The sequence below is a fragment of the Wolffia australiana genome, chromosome 12 (genome assembly GCF_029677425.1).
Source record: "Wolffia australiana isolate 7733 chromosome 12, ASM2967742v1".
Taxonomy (NCBI): domain Eukaryota; kingdom Viridiplantae; phylum Streptophyta; class Magnoliopsida; order Alismatales; family Araceae; genus Wolffia; species Wolffia australiana.
In genome coordinates, this window is record NC_135846.1 from 13,679,239 (window position 1) to 13,702,211 (window position 22,973).

The following is a 22,973-nucleotide window of genomic DNA, read 5'->3' on the forward strand; positions in this document are numbered from 1 at the left end:
GGATATTCATATCAAAATTATTTTATTACCTAAAAGAGACAAAAATATATTATAATTTTTTGTTATCATATTATAAGAGAGGATATTTATAGGATGAACCAGAAGATGATGTTAAGAAAGAGAGGAAGTTGAGAGAGAATAGAGTAGCTGAGAAGATTTTTATTGAGGAAGGAGCAAACAAAAGGATTATAAATAATATAAACAAGGTGCTTCCCAGATATTCTTGATACGGGATTTAGAAAAAGAGGAAATAAGGAGATTGTGAAAGAGAGTGATGTCGGACGTCGTCAGGGACATTGTCTGGTCGGGTATCGAAAGGATTCTCTGATACCAAGACTACGTCGGGCGTCGTCAATGATGTCATCCAGCGGGTAAATCCCTAAGGATATGTAACTACGTGATGCGATGAATCCTAGGTGGATGTACGTGCAGGCCCCGACTCGTGGGGTTTTGCCAAGCGATGACGGTGATGGTGACCTTCTGACCCTCGTTGGAGCGGCGACGGTGACTATGGCGTCCAGTGGAATAAATCCGTTGGCACTCGCACTTGACGGATAGGCGCAGCCCGTACCTAGGGAATCACTCAATTTGTAGTTTTTGATACGTAAACTCTCTCCTAATTTTAACCGGAGCATGGTGGAGTGCAGCCAAAATATACTGAAAGACGTAATACAGCTGACGAGCAAGGGGAACGACGTACCTCGTTGGATGCTGTGATAAGCTCGAAAAATGCTTGTTTAATGTTGTTATTTTAGGGTTTTCGAACTTAACCAATAAAATTTGTTTTATCCCTTAGTGCTCAAGTAAGGGGTCGAACCCTAGGGAGGCAGTGGTGATATTCAATTTTGATCCAATTAGGGTTTATAAATTCAAATTTAATGATATGATTTTTTCCTTACTTAGGTGATAGAAAATGCTTGTAACTTGCATTTAACATTCCAATAAGTTTTAAATTCAAATTATCACAATTAACTCTCAGTTATTTATTAATAGAGACTTAAGATGACTTAATTTTTATCTTTTTGGCAATCAATGAAAATCAAATTTATGATTACTTAGCAATTCTTGATAAGATTTGCTAAATAATCCCCTAACTTGGACGATTATGTGTCAAAATGATTTTAGATTTTTGCAAATTTAATACTACTCTTCACTAACTTTTTTTAACAATGAAGTCTAGATTAGAAGTCGACAATTGACATTCATTTTTTATTTCATTTAAAAACTTAAATTGATTTGAATTATGTTTTTAGGTTATTTAGTGAATTTGAATTGTATTAATAAAATTAATTAAATATAATTTATTTATGATTTTTTTTATCGAGAAATGTTCACTGGTTCTTTACGGATCAGAAACTCTTTTTTTAGAATTTTTTTCCAAATGTAATCGAGAAATCATGAAAATACCTTAAATTAGAAAATCTTGATTAAGATTTGCTAATTAAGGAAATTAGGAACTAAATTGAGTTGATTAAAGATTCAACATGATTTAACCTTAAATAATGAATATTAAACGATTGGAAAACAAAGGAAATTTAAGAATTAAAAGAACTGAAATCAAAATTTAAGAAGAAATCTTGAAATTAAACGAAATTATGAAATTGATAAAATTGAAACCGAAATTAAGTGTGAATTGAATTCAAACTGAACCTAGGAATACCAGAAATGAACTTGGAATCAACTTGAAGGAATTCCGTGCAACGAACAATGAACTTTTCCAAGGATTGAGGCTTGAATTTGGGGAAGAACATGGTGCCGGATCATTGGATTTGCTGTCCAAAATGAGCTACAAATTCACTCCAGGACGTTCTTGAGTCTTCAAGGGAGCCAGAAGATCTCTCCTCAAGCTTCAAAATCAAGAACAACCCTCTAATTTGATCTCCCGATCCTCTAAAGCCGGAAATCGGAAGAACATATTCTTCTGATTTTGGTATAATCCGTCTTTTATTCGCTTTGTACGCAGGTGAAACGGAGCGGAGCGATTGGACCACATGGCGCTGGATCACGTCAAGCTTCATCCGCATGGCACTGCGTATGTGTGACTTGCATGGACAAAGCTTAACGGTGAGAGTTAGATCTGAAACCCTATTGGTCCACACAATGCTTCTCACGGGCTTACCTCGCTGTGTCGCATGCATCGAGTTAACTCGCACGGGATTAGTCCACGTTCGTCACGCGTGGGGTGTGTGTCACCAACCAAAGACGAGAAATCAGCTTCTGATTGGCCCGCACGGTCCTCGTGCACGTCCAGCACAACTTAACAAACAGTTATGGCTTAAACTGGCCCAATAAGGGCCAGTTTCATTAAAAAATGATTTTTATTTAAAAACAATTGAAGTAAAGTGTAAGAACAATTATTAATGCATAAAAATACTTTATTAATTTCTCAAATATGTTTTATTATTGATTTCTTTTTATTTATAGAAATAGGTCAATTAAAAACATTTAATTTATTATAAAATTCAATTTACAGTGTTTAAAATGTGTTAATTGATCTAATTATTTATTTAGAGTATTGTTTCTCTTGAAAATTAAGAAAAGTCTTGTTTTAAAATAAAATCATGATAACATGCACTAACAATTAATGTTTTTAAAAGTTAAAAGCCCAAAAATACGATGAAATTAACATTTTATTAGCTCTTATTTGCATGTTTTTAAAACTTTGACACGATTTGACGACATGAACGTGATAAAACAAAAACACTAACACGACATGACTATAGACATAAACACGCAAACACGATAAAATGAAGATCCGAACAAGCATGAACCGACAAAAACCAAAACGTCAAAAAATACGGGCGTGCTTTACCCGGGGATTTGCACCGGGTGTCTTCACTCATGCCTTGGCGTGCTGGTAGGGCTGGACGTGAACCAGCGGGCTGTCAGTGATGGTGATGGCGGCTCTGAAGACCTCTTCAATGGAGTGGGCTGGCGCGCTCCATCAGAGAGAGAAGAAAAGAGAGCTACATAGGAGGAATAAAGTAGATATTTTTCTCTTTTACGTTAAATTTTATCATTTCATATCATGCTAGTTGATATTTTTCTCCTTAAATTTTATTCTTTTTTTGATCTGATTGAACCCCTAAAGAGGATTATTTTTCTCATTTACTTTTATTATCTCAATTTTAAGGTTAAAACTTGTCGTTGGTGATTGAGCTTATTCAATAAAAATATATTTAACCGTACTTACTTTAGAATATTTACTTAGTGATGAGTACGGATCGTCTCCACAGGGAACGATGATTAAGGAATTAATTTCTTATTATAGTGATGGTCAACGTGTGAAGAGATGAAGACGTCAGTAAAATGCATGAGCTATCGAGTAGAATGACGTAATTTAAACTTAGTAAAAAGTAGGTGAACGTAGAATTTCAAGCAGCGATATGCGGTTGAGATATATAATGTAAAGGGGCACGATGGTGGTTGAGTGTGTGGACGATGGTAGTGGTGGAATGAAGAATGGTGTGATGGAGAAGAGAGACGAGATAATGGGGACGAAAGCAAGTCAAATGATAAATGAAAAGTCGATAACAAATTAATTATGATAACGATGGTGCTGGAAAAGGAGCAATGTAAGGCGAAGACACTTACCTTAGATCCTTACGTTCTGCCAGGATCATGGCAATTTACGAGTGCAGGTAAGCTCCCCTACTTCTCCAATGCTTCTCCCCACACACCTAGGACACCAAGAACACACATGATGGATCTCAACTCACTATCTTTCAATCAGCCGACACAAGTGGGAAGCAATTTCAAGATGAATTTCACAATGATCCAAGCCTCTATTTATAGATCAGAGGGTATGGATAGAAAGATGAGGGAAAGACAAAGCAACGCTGAAACTTTCAGCTCAATTGGAGTTGTAGATCAAAAGTTATGGCCGTTTGAAGTTGAAGCAATCCTAGCCCTTGATTTCCTTCTCTCTCCTCATCAACGTCCTCGGTTTTCATGCCCGTTAAGAAATCAAAGCACTTGGTATTCCGTGCTTTGCGTATTTCATGCGGGCACCCTTCGTATTCCGTGCCACGTGTACCTGAAAAAAGGATAAAGAAAAACAAAGAAAAAACATTTAAAAACCCTCTTTCTTGAGGCTGACGTGGCGGTGCATCAGCGCAGCACATCACCCTCTTTTCTTCTCTTTTCTTTGTGTGAAATGGGTGGACATGAGCGTGCCATATCACCCTATGCCAAAAAAAACCAAAAATAGTTAAAAATTCATATAAAATAAAATAAAAGCCCAAAAAATGCGTATAAATATATTTTTTGACTCAGAAAAATCATATCTTTCCAAATTTAATGACAACAAAATCCCAGAAAAATCATATTCTGTCTCAAAAATTATATTATTTTAGAATATATTGTTATAAAAATCTCAAAAAAGGCAAAAATTTCAGAAATTCCTTCTAAAAGAAATTTAATCATTTTAAGATTAATAACATGCAAATATGAGTAATTTAATGCAGATAAACATGTAAATATGAACATACAAGATACTAAAAATTCATGTTATCAATATTGAGTGGGTATTTTTCAGAAAAATCCCCAAAACTTTAAGTATATCTTCCGATGTCCAAACGACCATTTGGGTGTGACCCTCAAGGCCCATGTATCAATCTAGTTAACAATTACAGTGGCCCAATAACCTTTATTGGCCCTCCAAATTAATTAAATATAGCATCATATGGATTAATTAATGTCGGATAGATTTAACCCAATCGATAAGTCGAGTCTCCAACATGTGGGATGCCAAGCTACACCTCGTGTTCTAGAAGATACAAAGGAGTGTGTATCGACTCACTCATGGAACATGTTCGTCATCGGTTTTCGTGTACATATAGTTTCTCATCAACTTGATGCCACTTGGACGACTTAGGGTATGGTCATTTGTCAAACCCTAAATGGTCATATGAGTTAGTACTGATGCATTTGGAAATCATCAGAGAACTCTTCTCCTAATATGTTACTGCCTTGGCCAATGACTTCATCGCATCGTCTTCTTGAGCTGTCACCTCTTATACTGAGGGTGGAAGATCCCATCTTGACTACTCAATTGTTTCCATTAACTTCTTGATGCACTCGAACTAAGACTATTCAGAATCTCATGATTAGGGACGTGTAGGTCATAGTCAAAGTGTAGGTCATATGTCTTTGGTGTCTCAGGTCTAATGACCACTTACACAACCATGATGTGAATCAACCTGATTGATAGTTTGGTATAATACCATTCAAGGATTCGTACAGATCAATTCAGTGAACTCTTTCTACTAAAAAGCGCCTACTATATATCCTTAGTGTCTCCACCCTAATGGTTATGAGACCGGCCATACTCATCATATGAGTGAGGCTAGACAGTGATATTCTATTTGAATATTGTGATGTCCTTCTCACGTATCCTTCGAATATGAATATTTAGAACACATGCTTAAAGACTAGTAATCTTCGTGTTACGATCTCGTCATAATTTACTAAGTCTGATCATGTATTCATGGACTTTATTATAAGCATCACACGTGCACTGTAATGAATATGTTCTATTAATGAACATGGAATGAGATGTGGAATGTGCGATTAGCTTGTCGACCACATATATTTTCATCAGGTAGGTGAGATGATGGAAGATGGTGGTGAGAATGAGATGATGATGAAAATAAGGATGTAGATCTAAGTCAAGGGATGTAAAGGAGAGAAACTAATTTAAGGCAAGAGACTAACATTAGATCCCTATGTCCCGCGGGGATCAAGGCACTTTTCTAATGCAGATCAGCCTTTCTAGTTCTCTGTTTATCTGTCCCAATCAATCAAACCACCAAGAACACCTTGATGGACCTTGAAAACCCTCACTATCTTTCAATAAGCCTCTCTTGGAGGAAGTGAGTTCAAATATAGTTTTTCAAAAAACATGTGAGGATCTATTAATACAAATATCACAATTTAAATTTAGATCATTCTCAGCCCTCTGATTTTGGAAAAGTCAAAGAGCCATTAAATAATTTTTAAAAATAGATATTAATTCATAAAAATGATACAAATTTATTTTCAAATTTAAAAAATGACATCTCTTCGAATATAATGCCAAAAAATTCAGAAACAAATATATTCAGACTCAAAAATATTATGTTCTTTCAGAATTTGGCGTTAGAAAAATCATTAAAAATACTTAAAAATAATAATTTTTTAAATATCATTCTAAAAATAAATATAATCATTTTAGGATCGATAACATGCAAATATAATCAATTTAATGCAAATAAACATGTAAATATAGTTATATTAACCAAATAAAATGTGTGTTGTCAAGGACTTGACCATGGGGAGAAATCACAAAGTTGTGACATCTTGCTTTAGAAGGCACATAATTGGCTGATCCCAAGCTAGACTCTCACCATCTTCAAGATGTATCTCTCATTCTCCATGATAGGCCCAGATTGTAAAAGGCCTCCACAATGACGGGTATCATTGAGAAGGGAAGAGGTAGATACATTAGATCAGAATTTGTGGGAGGCAAGTATAGATGTAGTGGACTCATATTCCACCATTATTTACATTGTCTGCTACTCTGTGATAGTTAGAATTATATCATTGTCATCCCAGTCACAAATTAGTGATGATAAAAATAATGAATTTGACATTTTCACTCTCATCATGGTACACAAATGTTTAGGACAATGAAAAGTTTTCTAGTCCTCTTATCATCACGACGGATAAGGACAAAATACAATGCTCTTGAGGGAAAAGTTTCCTCACTTATATGATATCTAATGCATTAAGAGATCAAGTTGGAGATCTATATGATAGTATTTTTTTCAATGATGTGTCAATTGTACTCTAAGAGTTCCATCTGAATTCTAAACTCATATTAAGTGTTGGAGGGACATTAAGTTTTTTTCATTTTAGTCACTCTCAATAATAGATCGTTCATTCTATCTGCAATAGATATTCATTACAAAAAGATCCAATAAAAAAATATGCAGGAACATTCATCATTATTGAAGTGGCATTTTAAATTTTCATTCAATATGGATACATGATTTTGGAGTATGTCTTACTTTTACGATTTCTAATCTATGGGGTGTCATATTTGAAATATTTTTCCTTTCACTTTTTCATTTCAATTAGATATTACCTAGATTCTAGTGATATGACATCTAATTTCAATAAATAAGGATTATTAATGTGATTTTGTATATAATGTGGTGTAGATAATATCTTTTAAAAGTTATATTTATATAAACTAGTACATGAGTGCCGGAGGGGATTGGTAACATGATAATTATTTTTTTTTATATTATGAAATATACATGTTCAGTTGCATTAAAATGATTATATTTTCATATTATCCTGCCTAAATGGTTATATCTATTTTAGAGTGTTATTCTGGTTTTTTGATTTATTGGTATGTCTAAGGATTTTTTCTGACACCATATTCATAAAATTATAAGGTATAATATTTCTTATGAATTTGTGACATTATATTCAAGGACATATAATAATTTTCTAAGTTGGAAATTAAATCTATATATTCTGATGACATGGAATTTATTTTAAGGAAACGATTTAATGTTTTTTTTCAGTCTTAAATTCTCCCTCCGCCCTATGTCGCATTCTACTTGATCAAATGGTGACCAAACATGCTTTTCAGCAATGATTAGCGCAAATCATGATGCCATAATGCCCAATGATTAAATGGTGCAAAAAAACATTTACTCCGCAGGTTGACATGAACCAATAGAAAAAAGAAGTGATTAAAATCACAGTAAATGCGCATGTGGAGACTGAGAAAAGAAATCATTATTTTAATACGTCCCTCAAGAAATGAAAAGTAAATAAAGTGACACTTTGATGTAGCACCACTTGATTGGCACTGATGAAAAAACATTGAAGTGGCCTCACAATCTGGTCACCATTTCATGCAATCATTATGTGTTTCTTTTTGTCAATGATGAGAATGACATGCATCATCGTGCCATTAAATAAAAGCATAAATGCAATGACAAGACATGTGGCTACACTTTGTTAATACATTAATTTAGCTTTATTCTTTTCTTTTCCATGCATGCCAACTTATGCTCTCGCAGCTGGCGATCATCTAAGACGAGGAGAATGTGCCAATCATTAAAAAATAGAACATCTTGGGATTTTCAGCTGCCGCCAAAAAAGAGGAAGCAATAGCCCCGCTAACGAGGAGAGATAATATTTAACCAAATGAACAGCCAGGATTTGTCCAACTTTAGAACATGATATATGACTATCTAGAAAGCGATTGAGCTGAAATTTGGAGGGTTGCTTCATCTTCACCCCCTTTTTCTATCCGTGCTCTCTGATGTATAGTTTAGGTGCACCTCTTGCCCATTGGAAAGTCACAATCTACAGCTTTAGCTTGAGCTATAAGGTGCAAAATAGACGCGTAGATTCTTATCAAATTCAACCTTCAACTTGCTTCCTACACTTGTGGGCTGATTTAAAGCTAGTGAGTTTCTGAGATCCATCAAGCATGTTCTTGGTGTCATGGGTGTGTGAGAAGGTTCAACAGAGAATAGGGAGTGCTTACCTGCACTTGCAAAGTGCCGTGATCCTTACCTGCACTTTAGGATCTACTATATGGCGTGATCATCAGCATCCTTAGCTTGCATCCATCTCATCATCACATCTTCGGCCTTCATCACTGTGTCTAGAACATCTTATTGTCATTTCACTTACACAATTTGTTCTTACATCGCATCCCTACCTGTCTATTTATCTTCTTATCTGGTTATCGTTATTCCCTTCTATGTCTCACTCCTTATAATATCACTCATATCATCATCTCCTATTCCCAATAAGTTATATTAACCTTCTTAATTTTATCATCCCCTCGCTTCGTATTTTCCTCATCTCTGTATCCCATATTTTATATGCATCTGCCCTCATTTTGTTAAAGATTATCAAATCATTAATTTGTGTTCCTTGTGGATACGATCTGTACCCATCACTGATATAAATATTCACGTGAGTAGATATTTATATTTTTTTACCTATTAAACTCAAAAGCACCAACAATGAGTTAAAGCCCTTATTTTGAGTTCATCAGGAATTGGGCTTAAACATTAAGAACTCTTTTTAATTCTCTAGTTTCAAGTTGATTTGACCTAATTGTAAGATTTTGGAACAAATAGATAAAATGTTCAATCTCCATTGTAACTACATTGGCATATACTTTTGCTACTTTTAGATATGTGTTTCTCTAGATCAAGGGAAGGAGGAGGTGAGTAAGATGGTAGAAAATGGTTCCTATATAATTTGGGATATTTAAGAGTCATTTCTCAAGGAAGTCCAAAAGTCATAATATAATCTCAATGAAACCATGAAAAAGTATGTACAATAAAAAAAAATTTAATTTTAAATAACAAAAATTATAAATGGATAACACATCCAAATCTCAATGAAATCATGACAATAATATATATAATTTCCCTATAACATATAATCCCAAGGAAACAACATATTGAGATCTCAATGAAACAGTAATAACTACTTTAAAACCAAATCTAACACATTATATTGTCTCCCAATGAATAAGATATTCAACTATAAAAAAAACCATGATATGATTTACAATATTTCTTCCATAAAAGGACATATTTGTATTACAACACTTAATCCCAATGAAAACATAAACAGTATAATAAGATGCGACCCCATTGCAAGCATATTCAAGTCTGGATCAAACTGTGATGACATGTATTTTCAATATTAAACTGTAGCAGACATATATTTTAAATATTAGGCTAAACCTAGCAAACTATGTTGTAGTAATGAGATCCCCACTGTAAAATACTCATTAGAACCTAAAATAAACACGGCAAAAACAGTATTATAATAATGTAAAATAAAGCTACATCTCATTCATCCATCCATCCATCCACCTGATACTTCTCATCCACCCATCTCATCCATCTGATACTTTTCATGCATCCATCTCATCCATCTGATACTCCTCATCCATCCTATCCATCCATCTGATACTCATCCATCCATCTCATCCATCATATACTTCTCATCCATCCCATCCATCCATCTGATCCTTTTCATTCATCCATCCATCCTATCCATCTGATCCTTTGCATCCATCCATCCGTCTCATCCATCTGACCCTTCTCATCCATCCATCTGGTCCTTCTCATGCATCCATCCATATATTTCTAGTAAAAAACACAAAATCCCAATAAATCAACTACATATTAAAATAAAAACGAGAGCATGATAAAAACCATCAACAAATTCAAAAACCAGCCTCCTCGCAAACCCAGCAAAAAGAAATTCCCAAATAAAACATCATAAACCCAGTCTCAGGACCTCCACCAAGGCACAGTCAAAAACCTAGGCCGTGGCGGAGGATCGCCCAATCCCGCCGCCGGCGCCGGCCGCCGGCGCCGTCCTCTCGGCGCTCTTCGCCGCCGCCGTGTCCTCCTCCGCCGCCCTCCGCCGCCGCCACGCGGCCGCCCCCGCCGCCGCCCCCGCCGCCGACCGCATCGCGCACCTCAAATGCCTCGCCCGCGCCGCCGCCCCCCCCGCCGCCCTCCTCCGCCCCCCTCTCCCCCGCCGCCCCCGCCTCGCCCGCCTCCTCTTCAACACCGCCCTCAACGCCGCCGTCTCCCACGGCGGCGCCGCCGCCGCCGCCCCCCTCCTCGACCAGATGCGCGCCGCCGGCCTCCCCCCCGACCGCGCCACCCTCAACATCCTCCTCAAGCTCCCCTCCCCCTCCCGCGCCTTCCCCCGCCACGTCATCCGAGCCATGCTCGCCCTCGGCCAGCCCCCCGACCGGACCACCCTCGCCACCCTCGCCCGAACCGGCCACGCCCGGGCCTGCCTGGCCCGGGCCCTCACCGCGGGCCCCACCCCCGCCGGCCCCCTCTCCTACACCCCCTACCTGCAGGCCCTCTCCCGAGCCGGCCGGCTCGACGAGGCCCGGACCGCGGTCCGCGCCATGAACCCCCCCGGCCCGGTCGCCCGCAACGCGGTCCTCGCCGGGCTCTGCCACCGCGGCCAGCCCGGCTCGGCCGCGGCCCTCTTAAGCGAGCCCGGGTGGCGGCCCAGCGTGGTCAGCTTCAACATCGTCCTGGACGGGCTCTGCCGGGCCGGCGAAGTGGGCCGGGCCTTCCAGCTCTTACCCTTAATGGAGGCCCAAAAGGTCACCCCCTCCGCGGTGACTATAAACATTCTCCTTCGCTGCGTCTGCCGCCTCGCCGGCCCCGGCGAAGGCCGCCGGCTTCTCTCCCGCGCCCACGACCTCGGCTGGGCGGTGACCGCACCCGACTTCAACGCCGTCATGTCCGCCTTCTGCGCCGCCGGGGACCACGCCGCGCCGCCCGCGCTCCTCGCCGCCATGATTAAGACCGCGGTTAAGCCTAATCCTCGCTCGTTTAACATCGTGGTTAAGAGCTGGTGCCGCGCCGGCCGCCTCGCCAAGGCCGCCCGCGCTCTCCTCGCCGGCGCGTTTAAGCCCGACGCGGTCGGGTTTAACACCGTCATTAAGGCGCTGTTGACCCGAGGGATGGTCGCCGGGGCGGAGGACCTGCGCCGTCGGATGGTGGAGGCCGACGTGGAGCAGGATCTCGCGACGTGTACCATCCGGATGGGGTGGCTCTGCAAGGGGGGCAGGATTAGGGAGGCTAATCTCGTGTTTGGGGAGATTAAGTGGCGGTTTAGGCCGGATTTGGTCGCCTATGGGGTGATGATTGGCGGGGTGCTGGAGAGGGGTGACGTGGCGTGGGCCCGGCGGCTGGTCAACGAGATGAGGGGCGAGGGGTTGACTGCTGACGTGGTTACGATGGATTTAGTGGTCAGGGGGTTTTGTAGAAATGGGTTCTGTCTTGACGGGAAGATCTGCCTGGTTTTGGATGATTTGATTGGCTGAGGAAGAAATACCCGGGTCAGTTAATTTTTTTTTTTTTTCGTTTCTTCTTTTGTAAATATCAGTAAATGCTAGGAGATGTCATAATTAAAAAAAATAGAAAACGTGATAATTACGGATTAGTGGGGATGCTGGGTGATCTATTTTACTGTGAAACTGAAGAAATACCTGGGTCAGTTTAAGCTTTGTTTTTACTTGCAAATGACATTAAAGTCGAGGAGATATGATAAAAAAAAGTAAAATGAGATGACTACAGATTAAATGAGGATGCTGGGAGATCTATCTTACGGTGAAACTGAAGAATTACCCGGGTCAGTTAACACTTTTTTTTTCTTTTGTAGATATCAGTGAAGGCAAGAAGATTTGATTAAAAAAAAAGACAACACGAGATAATTACAGATTTAATGGGGTTGGAGGTTGATCCATCTTATCATGAAACTGAAGAATCAAAAGTTTTTTTTATCTTGTAAATTCCATTTAAGGTAAGGAGATATGATAAAAGTAAATAAAACGGGATAATTACAGATAAAATGGGGATGCCGGGTGATTCATCTTACTGTGAATCTGAAGACTACCCGGGTAGTTTAAGCTTTTTACTCTCTTGTAAATTCCATTTAAGACAAGAAGATATGATAAAAAGAAAGTAAAACAATAATAACTACAGACTAAATGGGGATGCTGGGTGATTTATCTTACTTTTGAAACTGAAGAAGTACCCGGGGTCAGTTTCAGCTTTTCTTTTCCTTTTGTAAAAATTAGCAAAGGCAAGGAGATCTGATGAAAACAATAATAATAAAATGAAATAATTACACATTAAATGAGGATGCTGGGTGATTTATCTTAGTTTTGAAACTGAAGAAGTACCCGGGGTCAGTTTCAGCTTTTCTTTTCCTTTTGTAAAAATAAGCTAAGGTAAGGAGATCTGATGAAAACAATAATAATAAAACGAAATAATTACACATTAAATGGGGATGCTGGGTGATTTATCTTACTTTTGAAACTGAAGTACCCTGGGTCAGTTTCAGCTTTTCTTTTCCTTTTGTAAAAATAAGCTAAGGCAAGGAGATCTGATGAAAAATAATAATAATAAAACGAAATAATTACACATTAAATGGGGATCCTGGATGATTTTTTAATCTTACAAAAGCGAAGCTGACCTTGTAATGAATGAACTGGGCTGAATTATTAGTGGGCCAGTTGTTTGCTAATGGGCTAAGATCGTCTGGGATGAGGAGGCGTCGACATGGACCTTAGCCTGTGGGCTACCTCGGTGAAGGAGGGACGAGCCGAAGGGTCAGGCGACCAGCATTGCTCCATCAGCCTTCTCCATTCAAAATCACAATCATCCGGTATTGGTGGCCGGAGGGTGTGGCTCACAATTCCCCCTTTTACCAGAATTAAGGGCCCAAGTTTAGAGAAATACACAAGTTGATTACGTTTTCAATGTATTATGAGAGGAATTAATGCCAAAAATACAGAATTAGATTTTGATTTGTCATTTTAAAAGAGAAATTATGGACCATTCTTTAGCCATTCATTGGAAAAGATGTGCCAAAAAAATAATGTACCAGTCCTTGCGTTAGTAGATAGATATTCAGTAAGAAATATGGTTTATATTGAAAAAGCATAGACTATGCAAATTATATGCATTAATATATTTTCCAGATATTAATGCTAAATAATAAATGAATTACCGATGATGGCGCCACAGTGCATCCTGGCATAAGGTTCCTCTCCGGTGAGAATTTCCCAGAGGGCAATCCCAAATGAGAACACGTCGACCTGAAAACCCTGGTCCTGATCACTATATTTCTCAAATAACTATTCTAAAAATAAAATTAGAAACCCTAGTCCTGATCACTATACTTTTACAATAATTAATTTTGAAACCTAGTCCTGATCACTATATTTTCAAATAATTACTTCTAAAAGTTAATTTTGAAACCCTAGTCCTCATCACTATGTTTTTCAAATATTTAGTCCAAAAAATGAATTTTGAAACACTAGCCCAGATCGCTATATTTTCTTCAAAGAATGAGTGCTAAAAATGAATTTTCAAACACTAGTCCGGATCACTATATTTTCTTCAAAGAATTAGTGCTAAAAATGAATTTCCAAACACTAGTCCGGATCACTATATTTTCTTCAAATAATTACTGCTAAAAAATAAATTTGAAACACTAGTTCTGATCACTATATTTATCAAATATATACTTATAAAAATTAATTTTGAAACCTTAGTACGAGCACTACAATTTTCAAATGATTGATTTAAAAAATTAGTTTTGAAACCCTAGTCCTAATTATTATATTTATCAAATAATTACTTCTAAAATTTAATTTTGAAACCCTAATCCTGATCACTATATGTTTCGAAGAATTACTTCTAAAAGTTGATTTCGAAACCCTAGTCCTGATCGCTATATTTTTCAAATAATTACCTTCTCGCAAACCTTGTTACTGCTCCCATTCAACAGCTCCGGAGCCATCCATGGGAGAGTCCCACGAACTCCGCCTGAAAGCAGGGTGTTACGCTTGATTCTTGATAATCCAAAGTCTCCAACCTGAAAAAAAACAAACGAATTAATGATTAGAAGAAGTTTCTTTCCGTATAAACAATAAGATTAAAAAAAAAAACAATATTTACTATTTGACCTTGCATATGGGTCTGTGAGGGTCTCTCGTGTTGACCAGCAAGTTGTCACATTTTAAATCAAAATGGACAATATTTTTTGAATGTAAGTACTCCATGCCGAATGCAGCATCCGTCGCAATCATGAGCCTTCTTCGGCGATCAAGGATCCTGAAGATGACGTTTAATCATTAATTAGCCTAATTTTCGGACGATAGTTTCATAATCATCGACTGCATTGAGAAGAAAAAAAAGTTGAAAATTCAAGTTAAACCTGTCAATAAAAAATAAAATAATTCATAATTAGTGTGAACAAATGATGACATCAAAGTAATTGGAGTTAAATAAAGAAATTATCACCTGTCTTTCCGTGATAGAACGCGCTTGAGTGAACCGTTGATCATGTACTCGGTCACAGTGGCCAGAGTTCCTCCGGCTCCGTCTGGAACCACACCGTAGAAGGCCACCACGTTAGGATGGTGAAGCCTTGAAAGAATCTGAGCCTCTCTCCAGAAATCTTTAGTCTGCAGAAGAAAATTAAAATATTTTATTTGCCCGCCTGAAATTGTGGAAAGGAGCAACTTAATCTGATTAAAATAAATATTAAATCTTGGGATTCCATACCAGGCGATCTTGTTCGGACGCTTTGCCAGAAAAACAACTCTTTCTGATGCGTTTTATTGCGACATCTGTCCCTCTCCATTTGCCGTGGTACACAGTCCCGAATGTGCCCGAGCCAAGCTCACGTAACTCCTCGAGGTCTGCGTTCTTGATGATCTGCAGATGAGGATAAATAAAATGTTTATAACATATGAAATATTTCGAAATATAATCTAGGATCATATTTACAAGAGATTAAACGATCCCTAATGTGTGACATCTTGACATTTTTCAGTGCGGTGTATCAACTGTTGGGCATCAAATATTGGCGGTTTTTTATCCAGAATGCTCAGCGACCAAAAATGGCAATTATTTAAAAATGAAGTTTTTTTTTCCCAGACCAAATATCACAATTAATTAGGACCTAACCTGTAAACCATAAATTCCGGCTTCTATTTCAGCAATTACCGCACCGCTGATAGATTCATGGACAGTTCCGGCATTTGCTTCCTGGGAGGGCATGGAATCCCTTGAGACATCAAGAAAAATCAAACGAGACAACTGCCTCATCATTTTACCTCGTTTTCGTAGTCAAGGTTGGTGCTAGACGTATGATATTTTTCAGCATCCAAAGTTAACAGATGCGTTACTCTTGGTACTATAGCAGGCGACATTGGACAATCCAACGGCTCACATGTTGTCACATCTTCAACCGAGATGAGCTCAATTATGGGATCATTTTTCCCCATCTCAGTTTTAATCTCTCTGTAATCATCGATTGTGTTTGGATCAAGAGCAGAAGAAAAATCCCCCTTCAAATGCGGGAACCGAACGTCTTGACCAGGATCAAAATAGGATATTAGGTCCGAAGTTTCTTTTGAGCTCTCATCTTTCCTGTGGCATACCGTTGCCTGCTCAGGGAACGACTTTCCAGAATTACAATCCTTTCCAACAGAGATTTCAGTGTTGCATTCAACGTCCCCGTTTAATTTCTTTGATAAACTGCTTGATTGATCTTTCAAAAATGTAGAAGATCTTGAACCAAGGAAAAAAGACGGGGCGGCAGACCTTTCCAACTCTTCCAACTCTTGTGAAGAAAGATCAGGGCCACGAGAAGGAGCCACTCTGCCTCCAATCTTAGAAGAGAAATCGTCCATGAACAGTTGAGGCGCATTATAATTCTTTAATTCCAACTCATGATGATGAAACGTGTTGGTCTCCTTGTTTTCCAGAACCGTCGGATCTTCCACAAAATCTTTTCCAACCCTTTGGATGAACTGGGGTTTGAATAACGTTGCTGGGGGCTGTGATCCTTCTCCTAAATAGATAGAACCATTATCGGCATTTTGTGCTACACCCATGTCAGAAAACAAGGTAGTTTCCTCCAGCACAGGCCTATCTCTACGATTATTGAAATTAGCATGATTCAAGGCTACTCCAAAGGAGAAGTCAGTGTCCTCTTTCAACCGATTTCCACGGCTTGTGAAATCTCGATGCAGTAATTTCCTGGGAGAAGACGGAGGGGAAAGACTAACCTGTTTGAAGCCAATTCCAGTGGGTACTTGAAGGTCATTGTAAGCAAGATCAACCTGTTTATAACTGTCCCCGCTTGAGCTTTTTCCTGGACTTATTCCATTAACAGCTGCCACATATTCATCTTCTGGGCTCGTCTGCGGACTTGACATCTCAAAACTTGAGTTTTCTGAATCATTTGTGGCGATAAGAAACAAACGAATTCGCTGAGACCCATCTGTGGTATCAAGTCCAAGGTATTCTTCGAGCATATTTTGAAGATCTTCATCGGAGGAGACTGATATAAGAGCATCCAGATCTTCTCCTGGGAGCTGATACTTGATAGTGAATGATTGATTACAGATGCGCCGAGTTTTTTGAATGAGTTCAGCCCAAGAGAGATCTCTTCCAATAGAGATGATCCGAGTTTCACCACCGACGTATCTCAATTTTCCATCGCTGGGTCTGGGCAAGAATTTTCCTCCGAAGCTGCAAAGAAATTTCAATTTGAAAGCTCCAGCAAGGTAAGGCTGGCTTCTAGATTCTAGAAGGATTATTCCCAGAGAAGGAGAATGAATGATCTCCTCTGAAACCGCGCGAACGTGGTGCGGGGCTCTCCTCTTTCCGTCCATCTTCAATCTGATGGATCTCTCGGCGTCATACGCGCCGTCCGATTCCGTTCTTCGGAGCTCAGAAACTCCGTTGAGATCTTCTACAGCGTGGTGGAAATTCGCCTTGTAGTTGAATCCCATCCTTTGCAATTGTGAATTGGAGTGGAATTCATCGCCTGTCAGATGAGATATCTGCCGATCTGTCTGAACTCCTCCCAATTTGCTGGGAACGTAATTCTGCGGAAACCTCTGAGCGGACATTGCAAAGATTACGAAGCGGTCCCAAACTCCGCCTTCTTCATCGGAAAAGCCGATTACCTAGGACGCAGTTCGGATCCATCGCCGACAATTTCCAACCAGTAATTCCCGAACCAATCCAGCTCAACGTCGCGAAAATCAAAATTGAATCAAAATTGAATAGACAAGGCTACAAAGATAAAAAACGCGGAGGAAAATAAATGAAAATTCAACAAATCGGGCATGAACAAATTCTACAAATTCAACAAATACGGAAGAACAGATAAGATCGGATACCGGAGACGGCGTTACCGATCAAACTTGGCAATTTGGACGGGCGGCGCTCCTCGAATTGCGGAAAATCAGGGCAAATACGCTGTCGGAGGAACACCCGCCATTCTCGGCGTTCAAGTTCAAATATATACCAACCGTCCGTTGCCCATATAGTGCAGGGACGCGGACGGGACGGTTTTTCGTCCCCGGACGAAAAAGTCGTCCCGTCCGCGAGATTGGACGGAAATTCGTCACTGGACGAACGACGGGACGGTTTTCCTATCGTCAGGACGAAAAAACTGTCTGGTCCGGAGGTCTTGGACGATGTACGATTCGGTATGGACGAAAATCCGTCATATTCACTTTTGACCATTCAAAAGTAATTGTACTTATGTCCCTCCTCTTTCTCTCTCCTCCATATTTCCCTAAAAACTTAGAAAAGTATATTAAAATTTTTAAACGTCATTTTTTTTCGTCCAGGACGAGGGACGGGACAGTTTTTCTCTGGACGGGACGAAACTGGCAAAGTTGGGACGCGGGCGATTTTTTTCTTCAATGGACGAATCCCTGGACGGGATGGTTTGGACAAAGTTGAAATATCCAGACGTCGGACTGGACGATCTTCGTCCCGTCCCGTCCATCGTCCACGTCCCGAACGATCCGGAACCATAGTTGGTCGTAGCCTTGTTGGACGAATGACAGATGGCGATTTTGGATGGGATGGGACTTGCCGGCTGTCTGTTCAGTCCTCTTTATTGATAACTATAGCATTTGATTTTGTCTCTGTCGTCATCTGTCCTGACTCGTCATCGTCACCATTCCATCATCAGTCTTGTTCCGTCATTCGTCCATGGCAAAAAGAGGAATAGATTGCCGACAAAGGACGACGATGAATGGATGAAATAGACAAAGAGGGCAAGCAAGCCAGCCAGAAAGAGAGAGAGAGAGAGAGAGAGGGATAATGAGGAGTCAGTAACTCAGCGTCAAATCAGCAGCAGGACCGACCAATAGGACCTATTTGTGTTGAGATATCCAGTGGCCAGGATTCAATCTAGGATTAAATGTATACGGATAGGATTAAATGAGAATAGGACGGGGGATAAACAGCTAAGATGAAAAATAGAAATGAGCTCTTCTAACATTATATTTATGACATTACAAATAAGAACCGATTGTAACAACTTAATTGGTGGAATACAACCCTACTTAACAACTTCATCCTATGTCTCTTCCTCTTGCTCACACTCTCCTTCTCCCAATTCTCCGGTTCTTTCTTTTCTCGATTCTTTCATGGTATCGGAGCCACATATATGGAATGCCTGAAGAAATTTCTGCGAGAAGTCCTTCAAATCAAGTGAGCATGGCTGCTGGGCAAGTTCCTGGGACTATTCTAACAGGAACATTGGTATCTATGAAGCTTACAAGTGAAAATTACCAATCTTGGAAAAGCTCCATTCTGCCACTTTTTAACAGGGATGATTTTATTAAATACATAGAATAATATCACCTCCAATCGGTGTTTCAGTTTCACAGGGAAATTTAATTAACAATCTAGCAGTCAAAATTTGGTGGTAGATATCAACAGTCCTGGGGTTTCTCTATTTGATACTTTCTGAATCAATATGTCATCCATAAGCAAGGAAAAATAAACAAAGAAAGCATGGGATAAGTTAGAAAATATATTGGAACATCACTAATAATTTCATAATATGAACAATGATACGATGTCTATTGACAAGTATGTTAAATACTTCAAATGTTGTAGAAGCACTTGATTCAGTTGGTCCAAGCATTTATAATATTTGCCTTCTTGAGAGGACTTGGGACAGAATATGCACACTTTTTCGTTAATATTCAATCAAATATCAATCATATGAAGTTTGAAGAAATTTTGACCTATCCCAAAGTGCATGATGTATATCTATCTTATATGTAAGGAATGAATTCTTGTAAACTCCGACATGCAAACAATGTTCAAACACAGACACAAAAAATTCAGAATTTTGTCAATTAAATATTTGAGATTCTCAGAACTGTTGCCAAAGTAAAGAAACAATAGATTTCAGCCCTGATGTCAACTATGCTCACATGGTCGTGAAGCAAAATAATGCTATGAAATTTTTTCAAGAAATAATAAAAATGACAGCCAATCAATCACAACATCTCTCAATTGGCATCAACACCACATGCTTCTATTACGCATCACGTAACTTCAGACCCAAATATGATTCACGTACCTGTCAATTATCAAGGAAATTTTCATCTATAACTTGGTAATCATCCAGTTTTGAAAATTCTATTAATTATATTTTCAAAAATTAGAACCTGTGACAATATATTTTTCTTATAGATATTTTTCATGCACCAGAAATTACTTAAAATATCTTGTTCATTCATAAGTTATCTATAGATGATAAAATTGCTTCTCATTTATTACGAAGGACAAGAAAGCCACGCAGATCCATCTACAAGGATGAACTAAAGACGGACTTTACTACTTGGATTGTTTTGCGCTTAGTCATGAATCATAGATTGGAGATGTGCCTCACAATACACATGGCTTACTGATGTAATACGACCTGCCAAGATCAGTCGACTCGTATTACGCCACAGGAATCGATGGATAAATTCGTGGATGATGTGAATGTATGGCAATGAAGAAAATGTCGAATGAGCAAGACTCAGTCGCTTACAAACGGGGAAGAAGACCTCGTCAATCAAGGGGAAGATATTGATCCAGGATCAAACTCCCAATGACCCTCTTGACCAACTAGACGCCTAAGCGGTGAGGGGCTTTTGACGGCCCTAGGGTGTTCAACGTCTAAGTCAATGGATACCCTTCAACCACAAGAAGACCCTTCTTTCCTCTATACCTTACCTGGTGACCGACCAAGACAACGCACTTTTGCTAGCCCCCCCGACACGAGTGGAGATCAAAGAGATAGTTTTTTTCCTTGGGCCGTAACAAAGGCCTAGGACCGGATGGATTCACCGTCGAATTCTATACGGCATGTTGGGATATTGTGGGCATTGACTTGGTACTAGCTATCAAGGAGGTGTTCAGGCGTAAAGTCTTCGCGAGGAGTTGGAAATCCACTTTTTTGGCGCTCATTCCAAAAGTGGACACTCCAACTTCCTTCCGAGACTTCCACCCGATCAGTCTTTGTAATGTATGCTATAAAGTCGCATCCAAGATCATTACAAACCGACTTGGGCACTTCCTTGACAGACTTATCTCGCCAGAACAGTATGGTTTTGTCAAGGGTCGACAGATCCATGACAATATCACACTAGTGCACGAGCTAGCCCAGTCCATAGACACTCGTATCCGGGGCTCCAATGTCATCATCAAGCTTGATATGGAGAAGGCCTTTGATCGAGTTGAGTGGAATTTCCTCCTCGAAGTGTTACGGCGCTTCGGATTCACGGATGCATTCATCACACTTGTCGATGCTTGCATTAGGGAGAACCATTTATCTCTCCTGATGGATGGAAATTCCAGTGGCTTTTCACGGCTACGAGGGGGCTAAGGCAGGGTGATCCTATTTCACCTACCCTCTTTATATTGATGGACGAGGTCTTCAGCCGATCGCTCACCCGAGCAATCGACCAAGGCCTCATCCAACCATACTTTACAAAGAGGGGTTGCCCTATTCTCTCGCACTCACTATTCGCTGATGATGCCATATTGTTTCTCAATGGATCTAAAAAATCCATTAAGGAATTTATGAGTATCCTTACAGCTTACGAGCACGCTTCGGGCCAGCTTGTCAACGCCTCGATGAGTAGCTTTATCGTGGGACCTTCCACCACTATAAGGCGCTCTGAGCTACTCCAGCTTTATACACGATACTCACGAGGACACCTCCCATTCGACTATCTTGGATGCCCTATCTTTCTTGGCCCTACTCGTCATCACTACTTTGATGCCGTGCTAGGTAAGCCTAGAAAGAAATTAGAGGGATGGAAACTTCGTTTCCTATCCCCAGGAGGACAGCTCCAGCTTATCCGACATGTCCTCATGAGTATCCCGCTACACACTCTTGCGGTCCACTCACTATCTCTTACTGTTTTCCGCTCTGTGGAATGCCTATGTGCGCGCTTCCTATGGTCTGGACACCTCGAGGGAGAGAGCCGCCACCATTGGGTTTCTTGGGAGAAAGCGAGTCGGCCGACGGATGAAGGGGGTCTAGGGATCAGACGCCTCTCGGATGTTCAGGACATGCTTCAAAAGAAACTAGTATGGCGTATGCGTACCACACACTACCCTTTGGGGAGTCCCATCTTAGCCAAATACGGTGAATGGGTCCGTCGTGAGATAGATATTCGGGGCCCTAAGAGATGGCAGATGTGGCAGCGGCACTGGCTTGAGATGGCTCAAAGTCACATGTTGGCATATCATCCGAGGGGACATTAGCGCGTGGTACGATACCTGGCATGCTGATGCGCCACACGCTTCCCACCCGCAGTTTGTACCACACCGAGTGAGACTCACTGTGACCCAATTGCTTAGAGGCAACACGTCACACCTATGGGAGCAGCACGGTCTTCCCTTGGACACCCTACCCGAGGTCCAGACTACGCCACTCGACTCTAGTTCTGATAGTGCTATCTGGACACTCACATCCAATGGAGCCTACACGTGCCGCTCCTCTTGGGAGCATTTTCGTGTGAAATCCCCCCTCCAGCACTGGGGTCGCCACATCTGGCATCCGGCTATCCATACGCGCGTCTCCTTTTTCCTTTGGAGACTTTTACACTGCGGCCTCTCGACTGATGATCGAGTGACTCGGATTGGATATTCTCTTAGTTCCCACTGCCATTGTTGTCCCACCCTCCCACACACGGAAACGATGGACCATCTTTTCTTCCACAGCGAGACAGCTGTGGAATGCTGGCGCCTCATCACCGATCGCCTTCGTCCTCTGACCCCGTCTGAGTGTTTTGGCAAGTTTATCCTCTCGTCAACCCGCTCTGCACGGAGCCTCATCCTCCGCATCACCATAGCTTATCTTCTATGGGAGATTTGGAAGGGGCGAAATTCTTCTCGTTTTGCGGAGCCGTCTTAGTGCTTTCTCTAATGCTAATCCCTCTTTTTGTGCTCCTACGGGAAGAAGAAAACGCGAAGCGTTCTCTTGGTTTCCAGCTTCTAAAGGCTGCCCTCTCTCGGCTGGATGTTGGTCCAGCCTACTACGAGGATTCCGTATCCCGTACA

At 40.3% G+C, this 22,973-nt stretch overlaps 2 protein-coding genes across 2 annotated transcripts; one reads left to right on the plus strand and one right to left on the minus strand.

Annotated features, from left to right (window-relative positions):
• The first annotated feature begins 274 nt into the window (after positions 1-274).
• LOC144710095 (uncharacterized) lies at positions 275-12,022 on the plus strand. The gene is made up of 3 exons (XM_078583755.1): positions 275-308; positions 1,964-2,064; positions 10,364-12,022. Exons 1-3 carry the CDS (start codon positions 275-277, stop codon positions 11,894-11,896), a joined length of 1,668 nt encoding a protein of 555 aa, XP_078439881.1. The 3' UTR covers positions 11,897-12,022.
• Positions 12,023-12,961: 939 nt separating this feature from the next.
• LOC144710543 (PB1 domain-containing protein tyrosine kinase) lies at positions 12,962-17,947 on the minus strand. The gene is made up of 9 exons (XM_078584351.1): positions 17,783-17,947; positions 15,704-17,675; positions 15,555-15,635; positions 15,150-15,302; positions 14,886-15,049; positions 14,549-14,696; positions 14,335-14,457; positions 13,588-13,675; positions 12,962-13,278 (listed from the first exon to the last, which is right to left on the minus strand). Exons 2-9 carry the CDS (start codon positions 17,507-17,509, stop codon positions 13,106-13,108), a joined length of 2,736 nt encoding a protein of 911 aa, XP_078440477.1. The 5' UTR covers positions 17,510-17,675; positions 17,783-17,947; the 3' UTR covers positions 12,962-13,105.
• Positions 17,948-22,973: the final 5,026 nt, after the last annotated feature.

Bases quoted from the DNA above. Each gene is read 5' to 3' on its own strand.
- LOC144710095 (XM_078583755.1), top strand. From the start codon at position 275: ATGTCGGACGTCGTCAGGGACATTGTCTGGTCGG. The intron at 309-1,963 runs GTATCGAAAGGA...CTTTGTACGCAG, and splicing joins CAGGGACATTGTCTGGTCGG to GTGAAACGGAGCGGAGCGAT. The intron at 2,065-10,363 runs GTGAGAGTTAGA...TCAAAAACCTAG, and splicing joins TGCATGGACAAAGCTTAACG to GCCGTGGCGGAGGATCGCCC.
- LOC144710543 (XM_078584351.1), bottom strand. From the start codon at position 17,509: ATGTCCGCTCAGAGGTTTCCGCAGAATTACGTTCCCAGCAAATTGGGA. The intron at 15,303-15,554 runs GTTAGGTCCTAA...CCTCATCTGCAG, and splicing joins CCGGAATTTATGGTTTACAG to ATCATCAAGAACGCAGACCT. The intron at 14,458-14,548 runs GTCAAATAGTAA...GTTTTTTTTCAG, and splicing joins CTCACAGACCCATATGCAAG to GTTGGAGACTTTGGATTATC.